Below are 12266 nucleotides of genomic sequence, written 5' to 3' on the forward strand. Positions count from 1 at the left end.
AAAGCTTTAAATTAAAATATATACACACACACACACACACACACACACATGCTTTCTCTTCCTCCCTACTTCCCTTTCTCTGTCTCTCCCTGCAGAATGAGAAGGCAGCAGCAGCCTCCTTCAGGGGCCTATGCGGCATTAGTGAGCTTATTTTTCCATTTCTAAGGCTAACACTGCTGCCTTCTTTGGCCGCATGGCCTGCTACTGCAGATGCTCTACTGCTTCAGCCGGGAGGGCTAGCCCCCAATGTTTTGGTTCCTCCCTTCGACCGAGCCCAAGAGGGCTCAGCCCCCATTGCTTTGCTGCCTCTCTTCAGCTCCCATGCTCCAGCTCCTCTTGTGGTATAGGTTAAAGGTCAGTTAATTGAACCACATGGGCCATGGAGCCCTGTACGGTTCAAACGGCTGACATTCAAATGCTGTGCTGCAGGAAAGACTGCATGGCTGGGCCAGCATTGTGTACAAGACACCGCTGTCGCTGAGCTGGAGCAGTAGTGCTTCATTGAAAGGGCTGTAGAGAATCGATCAGAGGGGGACTACACCTGCTAAAATACAGACATTTTCTCCCTCCACTATCCCTATTGTCTGGAGAAAATTTGGACAGTTGGCAACCCCAACACGTTCCCAGGCTCCCATTCTCTCTCTCTCTCTCTCTCTCTCACACACACACACACACACACACGGCCTTTTCCTTAAGCACAGCCAAATCCCTACTTCTGCCACAGCAAGGCCATGATGGCCTTGCTGCTCTGGCCCTCTTCGCCATCACGCAGATGGGATTCCATGATGGCCTTGCTTCTGAAGCCCTCTTCTTCACCTTTGTGGGGATGGGATCCTGCCATGGCCTTACTTCTGAGGTTCCCTTCCTCACTGCCACGGGGGCTGGGGATCCTGTGATGGCATTACTCCAACTGGCCTCTTCCGGTGTCAAGACAGCCTTAGTTGGGTGAGCCTGAGCCCAAAGTGGGTGAGTTATAGCCCACCCAGGCCCACCTGTGGCTACGCCACTGGCTAGCAGTGAACTATCTTAAGAACATAAGAAATTGCCATGCTGGGTCAGACCAAGGGTCCATCAAGCCCAGCATCCTGTTTCCAACAGAGGCCAAACCAGGCCACAAGAACCCAAACACTAAGAAGATCCCATGCTACTGATGCAATTAATAGCAGTGGCTATTCCCTTAGTAAACTTGATTAATAGCCGTTAATGGACTTCTTCAAGAACTTATCAAAACCTTTTTTGAACCCAGCTACTCTAACTGCACTTACAACATCCTCTGGCAACAAATTCCAGAGCTTTATTGTGCGTTGAGTGAAAAATAATTTTCTCTGATTAGTCTTAAATGTGCTACTTGCTAACTTCATGGAATGCCCCCTAGTCCTTCTATTATTTGAAAGTGTAAATAACCGATTCACATCTACTCGTTCAAGACCTCTCATGATCTTAAAGACCTCTATCATATCCCCCCTCAGCCGTCTCTTCTCCAAGCTGAACAGCCCTAACCTCTTCAGCCTTTCCTCATAGGGGAGCTGTTCCATTCACTTTATCATTTTGGTTGCCCTTCTCTGTACCTTCTCCATCTCAACTATATCTTTTTTGAGATGCGGCAACCAGAATTGTACACAGTATTCAAGGTGCGGTATCACCATGGAACGATATAGAGGCATTATGACATTTTCCATTTTATTAACCATTCCCTTCCTAATAATTCCTAACATTCTGTTTGCTTTTTTGACTGCTGCAGCACACTGAGCCGACGATTTTATTTTTTGCAATTTAAACTTTATTGATTTTAAATCACACATCTAGTGATATAATTTTTCCAAACTTAAATGAAGTAAATAAAATTATGCATAATCATAAAAAATACATCAAAATATACATGTACAAAATAAAATTTGATTGGCACATTTTATCCTATAAAGGGAGCCATTTTATACAATAACACTTCAAAACAATAATATTGGGAAAACAAAAAAGAGGATTATTTATTCTATTTTGCTAACCCACGTCCATTATTTGAACCTGATTCATCTTTTCTAATTCTTTATCCCTCAATAAATTCTCCAAATGAGAAGGTAAACTAAAGATCAACTTTTTCACTTGATAATTGACAAAGCATTGTCAGGGGAACTTTAAATAATAAGTTGCCCCCAACTCCAAAGTTTTGCCCTTTAACACAAGAAACTTTTTCCTGCGAACTTGCATAGCCTTAGCTACATCCGGGAAAGCATATACCTTTTGTCCACAAAATAAAATATCACGACTTTTTAGGGATTTCTCAAATATGAACGCCTTATCCCTTTCCAATACAAAAGAGACAAACAAAGTTGTCCTTTTATTTATTATATCTAGCGAATCTTCCAGAAATGTTGATATACCTGGAGCTTGTAAATCATCCAATCCTCCAGGATTATCAACCAATTTTAAAGGCAATTTTGAAATAGAAGGAATCTCCTCCTCTTTATATGACAAATTTTCCTTAAGAAACTTAACAAACATCTCCAAAGTGTTATGGGATTGGGCCTTGCCCCGGTTCCTCCTCCTACCTCGGGGCCGGCCCGGCCCGGCCCGCACGGAGCATTCCCCGTCCGCGTAGGCCCAATCTGCTGCCTGCCGCGGCTCTCCCTCGAGCAGGGAGACACCATCGATCCGCCGCGCTAGGCCCCACCCCCTAGGCGCACGCGCTCGACTCTTAAAGGGGCCAGTGCGGGAAACCCAAGGACAGCCTCCAGATGACGTCACGCTGCAGGGTATTTAAACCCTGCAGCTCGATCCAGCCTTTGCCTTGCAACGAGGTTCCTCAGGTTTCCTGACTGCTAGTTGCTGTGTATACTTTAATTGCTTCTGACTTCGACCCGGCTTGCTTCCTGACTCGTCTCCTGCCTCTGTCCCTTGGTTCTGGTATCTACGTCTGACTTCTGGCTTCTGACCCGGCTTGTTCCACAATTTCGTTCCTGGCTATATATATATATATCCTGTAAAAGAGGCGGTGCAGGGGAGATATGATACAGACCTTCAGATACCTAAAAGGTTTTTATGTTGTATGAACTTTGAACTTTTCCCTTGGAATGAAACTCAGATCAAACAGGAAATATTTCTTCATGGAAAGGGTGATGGATGCCTGGAATTCCCTTCCAGAGGAATGGTGAAGACAGAAACAGCCAAAACTTTCAAAGGGGCATGGGATAAGTACTGTGGATCTCTAAAGGCTACATACAGGACAGAAATGAAAAAAGCATGCAGGAGGTAACGTGTTGGTACGGTGGTTACTACCCTTAGCAAAAGGCTTGGACATTACTACCCTTAACCAATATGCTCTGATGCTTTCAATACAACTGCAAAATTGCTCCCCGCTTAGACGGCAGGGGGGGGAAAAGAGGAACTGGATTCAGATGACAACTCAGGGCCTCCACTTCCATGGTCTGGCATATAGATATGCAGGCATAAGAGAAATAGCACAGGACTGCTTCTATGGATAAGCCCTAAAGGAAGTGAAGAAATTGTGCATGGGGTAACTTGCTAGTACAGCAGTTACTACCCTTAGCAGAAGGCATGGAGATTACTAACCTTACCAGGCACTGAGGTGTTTTAGTATTATTAAGGTAAGCCTTCTCAGATACTGATGCAAAAAGTGGGTGATCAGTCTGGACTCTGAACACTACAGGATGGTAATATGCACCAGAGGTCAGACGAGATCACAGGCAAGCTGAGGTCTTGAGGCAGGCAGGCAGGTCAAGGAACAAGCTGAGGTCCTGGAGGCAGGTGGCAGGCAGGTCAAGGAACAAGCTGAGGTCCTGGAGGCAGGTGGCAGGCAGGTCAAGGAACAAGCTGAGGTCCTTGAGGCAGGCAGGCAGGTCAAGGAACAAGCTGAGGTCCTGGAGGCAGGTGGCAGGCAGGTCAAGGAACAAGCTGAGGTCCTTGAGGCAGGTGGCAGGCAGGTCAAGGAACAAGCTGAGGTCCTTGAGGCAGGCAGGCAGGTCAAGGAACAAGCTGAGGTCTTGGTGGCAGGCAGGCAGGTCAAGGAACAAGCTGAGGACAGTACCAATAGAGCAGTCCGGAGGTACTACCTGGGGAGACATACAGACGAATGCAGGAATAGGACAAGCAGGAACTAGGAAGCAGGGACAAGGCAGGAACAGGACTGGAACAGAAGGATCCTGGAACGAGACTTGGAACAGACAATAGCAGAGGCAATCTAGCAAACATACTGACCCGAATGCCAAGGCAAGGAAACATACGACAGGAACTTCCTTATATCGGGGAATCAATCAGGGCACACCGCAGAGCTAAGACCCGCCCTTGGCCCTACAAGAGGTCGGGCGGTCTGAGCGCATGTGCATAGGGGCATGGCCAACACCACTGAGAACGCCGAGCCTTGGCGTGAGGCCTGGTGCACAGTGGAAGGCCCAGCGACCGCTGCCGCAGGACACCAGGACCTGGACGAACTGGCAACTACCGCTAGGGAGGCTGACCCGGGACCTGCCGTGGAACCTTGAAGGTGAGCAGGCCTGTGCACGGGGCAGCCGCGGACGAGGCGCCTAACAGTACCCCCCTTCTAGGCCTCCCCCTACGCGGCTGTGGTTTCTCAGGGTAGGTCTTATGAAAAGTCTTCAAAGTTCCTTATCAAGGATGTTCTGGGCAGGTTCCCACAAATTCTCCTTGGCCCCATACCCTCCCAGGCTAGGAGGTATTTCCATTTGCCTCAGCGTCGCCGGATGTCAAGGACCTCTCTTAGCTGGAGGGAAGAGTCAGGTTCTGTAGAGATCCGTGGAGCAGGAGGAACTCTGCGTGAGGGCCAGGAGAGGACCAACAGCTTTAGCAGGGACACGTGGAACATGTTGTGGATACCCATAGAATGAGGTAGCTGGAGTTGATATGATACAGCTCCCACTCTTCGGATCACAGAAAATGGTCCTATATATTTCGGAGCCAGAGGTGAGAGGGAAGTTTCAGTTGAATGTGTCGAGCACTCAGCCACACTTTCTGGCCAGGCCGGAAGAGTGGAGCGGGACGTCTGTGAAGGTCAGAGGTACGCTTAGAGCGTTCAGCAGCTTGCAAAAGTCACTCTTTTACTTGGGTCCAGACTTGACAAATAGTATGAGCCATGGATTGTGCCGCTGGAGACGGAACCGTCAAAGGAACAGGAAGAGGCAATCGGGGCTGCCATCCAAAGACTACAGCAAACGGGGATATGTCAGTGGCTGCAGCAACATGAGTGTTGTGCGACAGCTCGGCCCAGGGAAGGAGATCCGACCAATCATTTTGCTGATCGTTTACATAGGAGCGGAGGAATGTCTTCAAAGTCCGGTTGGTCCTTTCGGCCTGCCCATTGGCCTGGGGATGGTAGGCCGATGTATAGCTTAAGGAGATATCGAACTTCTGCATAAGGAATGCCAATACTTGCCGGCAAACTGTGGTCCCCGATCGGAAACAATCTCCTTGGGGAGTCTGTGGAGGCGAAATATGTTCTTTAGGAAGAGCTTCGCCAACTCCGGGGCCGAAGGAAGGCCCAGCAATGGAATGAAGTGACCCATTTTCGAAAAGCGGTCGATGATGACCCAAATACAGTGTTGTTCTGGGAAGGAGGCAGATCAGTAATAAAGTCTGTCGAAATGCTGGACCATGGCTCGGTAGGTGCTGGGAGTGGTTGGCTTTCCTGTTGGCAGCTTCTGCTGAGCACAGATGGAACATGAGTCCACGTAGTTTCAAGAGTCTTGCACCATATTAGGCCACCAATAGTGTCTTCGCAGCATTTCCAAGGTCCTAGCATGACTAGGGTGACCTGCCAGTTTGGAGTTGTGAGCCCACCTTAACACTCACTAATGTAGCCGGCGAGGAACAATGGTCTTCCCAGCAGGGACTGTGGTAGTTGCAGCAAGGGAAATACAAGCAGGGTCAATGATAAAGCTAGGGACATCTTCAGGTTCAAATGATCTGGATAGTGCATCAGCGCGCAGGTTCTTGGAACCATGACGAAAACAGAGATTAAAATGAAATCTTTTGAAAAAAAGTGCCCAACGGGCCTGACGAGGGTTCAGAAGTTGAGCCTCTGAGATGTTCAAGGTTCTTGTGGTCAGTGAAGATGGTAAACTTATGTTGCACCCCTTCCAACCAGGGGCGTCACTCCTGGAGCGCTAGTTTGACCACAAGGAGTTTGCGGTCACCAACAGTGTAACGTTGTTCCGTGGGAGAGAATTTACAAGAGTAGAAAGAGCAGGGAATTAATTTGCCCTTAGGAGAATGTTGACTCAGAACAGCTCCAGCGCCGATCGCAGAGGCGTCAACCTCTATAACAAATGGACATTTGGGATACGGATGATGTAGGCAAGGGCCAGAACTGAAAGCCTCCTTAATCGTCTGGAAGGCGGCAAGTGCTTTGGGGGTCCATACTTGGGTGTTGACCCTTTTCCTAGTCATAGCAGTGAGTGGGGCAATTATGGATGAGTAATTCACAATGAAGCTTCGGTAATAATTGGTGAAACCAAGAAAACATTGCAAGGCCCGAAGGCCTACTGGCTGGGGCCAGTCACGAATCCCCTGGACTTTATCTGGATCCATAGAGAACCCACGGTCAGAGATGATGTATCCCAGAAAGGGTAAGCAATTACGCTCAAACAGACATTTTTCCAATTTGGTATACAAGTGGTTTTCTCTCAGACTTTGAAGGAAGATGCGGAAGTGTTCTCGATGAGATTCTAGGTCCTTAGAGAAGATCAGGATGTTGTCAAAATATACGACTACAAAATTGTACAGAAGATCTTGGAAGATTTAATTCATGAGGTGTTGAAAGACTGCTGGGGTGTTACCTAGCCCAAAGGGCATCACCACGTATTTGTAGTGACTGTCTCTGGTATTAAACACCGTCTTCCAAATATCATCAGGTTGGATGTGTACCAGATTGTACACACCCCTAAGGTCCAGCTTGGAAAAGACTCATGCCCCTTCTAGGTGATCGAACAGTTCGCTGATGAAGGGTAGCGGATATCAATCCTTGCGAGTTATAGTGTTGAGACCCCTGTAGTCAATACAGGGACGTAGTCCACCATCCTTTTTCTTAAGGAAGAATAACCCCACATCTGCAGGGGAACCAATGGATGGATAAAGTCTTTCTCTAAATTCTCTTTAATATATTCAGACATAGCCTGAGTCTCAGGCTGAGACAACGGGTAAGTTCTGCCTTTGGGAAGCGTGGTGCCCAGCAGAAGTTCAATAGGACAGTTGAACTTGCGTAATGGAGGCAGGGTATCCGCTTTCTGCTTCGAAAACACATCGCTGAAGTCAGAATACTGCGGAGGCAAGCCTGGGAAGGTAACTGACTTCAGAACAGGCATTACAGGGGATACAGGATGCAAACAAGTCTTCTGGCATTTCGGGCCCCACTGTACCAACTGCAGGGATTGCCAATTGAACTGGGGTTCGTGGGCTTGGAGCCAGGGTAGCCCCAGGATAAGCGGATGGGTTGAGTGCTTCAGGACGTAGAACAACGTCTCCTCCTCATGGAGGGTACCCATGGTGAGACGAATAGCCACTGTCTGGTGAGTGATGAGACCGGGAAGATGATCCCCCTGGAGGGAGGCAATACGAAGACTCACTTCCAGTGGTCGGAGACATATATTCAAGAGTTTGACGATGTCATCCATAATGAAGCTGCTGCTCGCTCTGGTATCAACAAGAGCAGTGGTAGCAAAGGTGTGGGCCTTGATACCCAAGGATACAGGGAGCAAGAGTTGAGGGCCAGATACAGTTGCGCCCAAGCTCGGGACCCACACCGGGCTCAGGTGTTGCAGTTTCCCGGTCAGACGAGGCAAAATTGCAGACGATGTCCAGAAGTGCCACAGTAAAGGCAGAAACCCTCCTTCCGCTGACGGAGATGTTCAGTCGGAGACAAGCATCCATGATTCACCTCCATAGGTTCCACCATGGAGGGAGGTGGTGGTGCAGGATTCTTCACTGGATTACTGGGTGCACTTGTGGGATGTGCTGTAGGAGCCTTTACTTCTAGGCATCTTTGCCGGAGATGATGATTGATCCTTCCGGCAAGGGAGATCAGGTCCTCTAAAGACATGGGAGTTTCACGGATGGAGAGCTTGTCTTTCAGAGCACAAGAGAGTCCATCTAGGAAGATGGCTTGCAGACAATCTTCTTGCCACCCAAGTTCCTAAACTCCACTGTGAATTCGGAGAGGGTCCTCCACCATTGACGGAGTTGGAGTAGATTATGACTGGCAATAGCCAAGGGACCTGGGTCTCCGAAGGTCTGCTTGAAGAGATCAATGAAATCAGATAACTTGGAAAGGATGGGATCAGAACGCTCCCATAAGGGAGAGGCCCATGCCAGAGCCTTCCCTTCCAAACAAGACAGAATGAAGGTGACCTTGGTGATCTCCTTCAAAAACAATGAGGGCTGCAGTGCAAACTGCATGAAGCATTAATTAAGGAAGCCACGACAGGAGCGTGGGTCCCCATTGTATCTGGGAGGTGCAGGAAGTGCCAAAGATGCTTTGGGAAGCAAAGTAGCTGGGAGGCCCACAGAGTTGGCCATTGCTGTATCTTGTAATTGAGAGCGCAGTTCTTCCACCGAAGAAGCCAGCGCCTCTAAAGCTTGATGATGTTGTTTCACTGTGGTGGCCAGTCCTGGTAGGGCCCTGGAGGCGGGAGACTCTGCCGAGTCCATGGCCTTGGCAACCTGTTGTGCTCGGAGATGAACCCTTGTCCTGGGGCAGAGGAGAGACACCTCCTGATAGGGAGCAGGAGGTAACCGCCCCCAGGGGGAGGAGCACTGGAAGAGACAGAGGCTAGGATGGGCTTCACCACTGGAAGCCCAAGGTCCCCCCGGGAGGAACCCGTAGGGACCCGGGCCGCTTGGACTTAGGTGGGCCTCGCAGGGTCTCCTGGGAGAATAGAAGTCTGGCATGCCCACAGACACAGGGAGAGCGTGATCGGGTTTGAGACTGGAGGTTGGTTGGAGCAAGGAGAACCAGAATAGCGTAGGTGATGACAAGGTGAGGAACAGAGCCAGAATCTAGGCATGAAGTCAGGCAGGCAGAGGTCAGAGTCCAGAGGTCAGTCCGCGGGGTGGTCAACAAAGCAGAAGTCAGGCACCGGATGTCAGACGAGGTCACAGCAAGCTGAGGTCTTGAGGCAGGCAGCAGGCAGGCAGACAGGTCAAGGAACAAGCTGAGGTCTTGGAGGCAGGTGGCAGGCAGGTCAAGGAACAAGCTGAGGTCTTGGAGGCAGGTGGCAGGTAGGCAGGTCAAGGAACAAGCTGAGGTCTTGGTGGCAGGTAGGCAGGTCAAGGAACAAGCTGAGGTCTTGGAGGCAGGTGGCAGGCAGGCAGGTCAAAGAACAAGCTGAGGTCAGTACCAATAGAGCAGTCTGAAGGTACTACCTGGGGAGACGTACAGATGAACGCAGGAACTAGGAAGCAGGGACAAGACAGGAACAGGACTGGAACAGAAGGATCCTGGAACGAGACTTGGAACAGACAAGAGCAGGAACAAATGCAGAGGCAGTCTAGCAAACACACCGACCCAAATGCCAAGGCAAGGAAGCATAGACAGGAACTTCCTAATATCAGGGAATCAATCAGGGCGCACCGCGGAGCTAAGACCCACCCTTGGCCCTACAAGAGGCCGGGCGGTCCACGCACGCACGCGTAGGGATGTGGCCAACACCGCCGAGGACGTGTAGGGGTGTGGCCAACACTGCCGAGGATGCGTGAGGCCTGGCACGCAGTGGAAGGCATGGCAACCGCCGCCGCGGAATGCCGGGGCCTGGACGAACAGGCAACTACCGCCGTGGAACCATGAAGGTGAGCAGGCCCGAGTGCGGGGCGGCCGCGGATGGGACGCTTAACACAGGATGCTAGGCTTGATAGACCCTTGGTCTGACATGTTCTTATGCTCTTATTTTGGACACAAAACAAGGTAAAAAAAAAAAAAAAGCACCAAAGTTTGCCTCTATCCACTGTAAGTGAATTGAGAATAGAGTTTGGTATTGTTCTCTTTACTGTTTACACTACCACTTGTGAGAAGGGAGATGGGGTGTGGCACCCGATCACATAATAGTTGGCCCTGCTTTCCTATCGTTATAGGGGAGGTAAGAAATGTGGGGGGGAAAAGGTGGGGGGTGGGCAAGGAATGGGATCGAGGGAGATGGAAGGGATGGGGGAATTTGTTGGATTACGAGTGGAAGAGGAGGTTGTATATGGTTGAGATGTAAAAGGGAGGGAAGGATATTTTGAAGGGGTAGGAATTTTAGAGATAGCATTTTTCTGAAATCTTGGCGGAAGCTGGTGATACTCTACATGGGAAAAAACTGGAAATGGGACAGGTATGGAAAGATATTATGAGACTGTTTAAAAAGAAAAAGAGTTTGATAAGGTAGATGGGGGATAAAGTCAGAATAATGTTTTGGAATGTAGATAGTCTAGGCTCGCCTAGAAAGACAAAAGAATATTACAAGCCTTGAAACGAAATAAAGTGGATATTGCGTGTATTCAGGAAACTCATTTAGGTGAGGCTGAAAGTATTAAATTGAAAAGAGAATGGGTCGGGGCATGCTATTTTTCATCAGCAATTGTAAAAAAAAAAGTGGGGGCTGCAATCCTAGTTAGTAAGAGTATGAATTTCCTATTTCTAAAATAATTAAAAGATCCAGAAGGTCGCTACATTACCTTGATAGGAAAATTAAATGGCAAAGTTATTACGCTATGTAACTTACATTGTCCAAACACTTATACCTTTTTTCTTAATTTGTCACACCTCTTGCTAGAGAACATGCAAGGATCATTAATAATGGTGGGGGATTATAACTGCGTTCACGGTCCTAGATTAGAGAAATCTTCTAGTATAAAGGGACAACGGCTAGGGAAAGACAGAGGAATGTAAACAATTACAATTACTTGACATAAGGTGAGTACTTAATCCAGAAATCAAGGATTACATGTATGTTTCTCATGCACATATGTCAATAATAGATTACATATTGATTTCTTAATGGCAGAAATTGGACTGGGAGAGATCTCAGATCATGCCATGGTTTGGGTGGAGATAGGGTTAGTTGAAGAACCAGGAGCAGAGCAATATGGAGATTCCCGGGTCAACTGGTGGGAGATATTGAGTGTAAAATGTTTTTGAAGCAGAAATGGGAGGATTTTGAGAGGAATAATGCTGCTCCTGAAAGCTCCCCGATTCTCTTTTGGGAAACCAGCAAAGTAGTACTTAAGGGGAAATTATATCATTTCATTCTTAATTAGTAAGAAGAAACAATTACACACAACCATATTACTGGTAGAGGAGAAATTGCAGGGAGCAAAGAGGAAACTAGCGACCCAAATAAATAAGGAAAATAAAGATGAATACCAAACCAGCTTGAATCATTTAAATGCATACCTGCATCAGAGAGCACAGCAATCTTTGCAGTACTCAGAATATTATTTATTTCTGTTTGGAAACAAAGCAGGGAAAATGCTCTTCAGATTGGTTAAAACTTAGAAGGGGGAAAAACCTAAACTGAAGGATTGAAAACTCAAGAGGAGCACCTGGTAACTAAAAGTTAAGATATTTGTGAGGTTCTGAGAGAATTTTATGAATCATTGTATGCCAAAGATGGAGGGGGAGAGGAAATTGAAGAGGAATTTCTTTTTTTCAAGATCTGATATTACCACAGGCATGAGAGGACCAACTTGAGTCCCTAAATAGGCCATTAGAGCACAGGAAATTCTATGTTATTAAGACGAATAAAGAGCATATAGCACCTGGGCCTGATGGATTTAGCCCTGATTTTTATAAAATACTATCCAAGCAGGTTGTAGGCCCTATGAGTGCTTTCATTACAGAATGGATTCAAAAGGAATCTTTCCCTCCAGGCTTTAATAGAGCATTCATTACAGTGTTGGCAAAACCAGGTAAAGACCCCACTTTAGCTTCATCTTTGTTATGGTTGGTGTGTATGTGGACCCTTGGCCTGAGGTGCGAGTTGACATTGCCTATAGGGAGGAGCTCCACAGGTCCACACCGTCAGGAGGCGAGGTGATGGAGTAGCAGGAAGCTCTGAGTACAGCGGGGGAAGGACCACCAGGAACCAGGAGGTGACCCCCATAGGGTAGCAGACTGTAGGCGGCACCTGGAGAGTCAGGAGAGAGAGGGTGCCAGGCAGCCCACAGTACAGTGGATGCAGAGATTGACGTAGAGGAGATTTTCCGGTAGGACAGCCCTGCAGGGCAGGGCTGCGGCGTGCTGGGCATAGACAGGAGTATGCAGGCCA

The 12266-nt window shown here is 48.2% G+C and overlaps 2 protein-coding genes across 2 annotated transcripts in view; one reads left to right on the plus strand and one right to left on the minus strand.

Annotated features, from left to right (window-relative positions):
* Positions 1–12266, minus strand: part of LOC115083857 (zinc finger protein 271-like) — a 634158-nt gene that overhangs the window by 462272 nt on the left and 159620 nt on the right. The window lies entirely within an intron of this gene.
* The window catches only part of LOC115085985 (oocyte zinc finger protein XlCOF6-like), a 56708-nt gene continuing 51998 nt past the window's right edge, over positions 7557–12266 (plus strand). The window contains 1 exon segment of the mRNA XM_029592568.1: positions 7557–7689. Within this exon segment, the coding sequence (XP_029448428.1) occupies positions 7557–7689 (133 nt within the window).

This window comes from Rhinatrema bivittatum, chromosome 2 (assembly GCF_901001135.1).
Source record: "Rhinatrema bivittatum chromosome 2, aRhiBiv1.1, whole genome shotgun sequence".
NCBI classification, from domain to species: Eukaryota; Metazoa; Chordata; class Amphibia; order Gymnophiona; family Rhinatrematidae; genus Rhinatrema; species Rhinatrema bivittatum.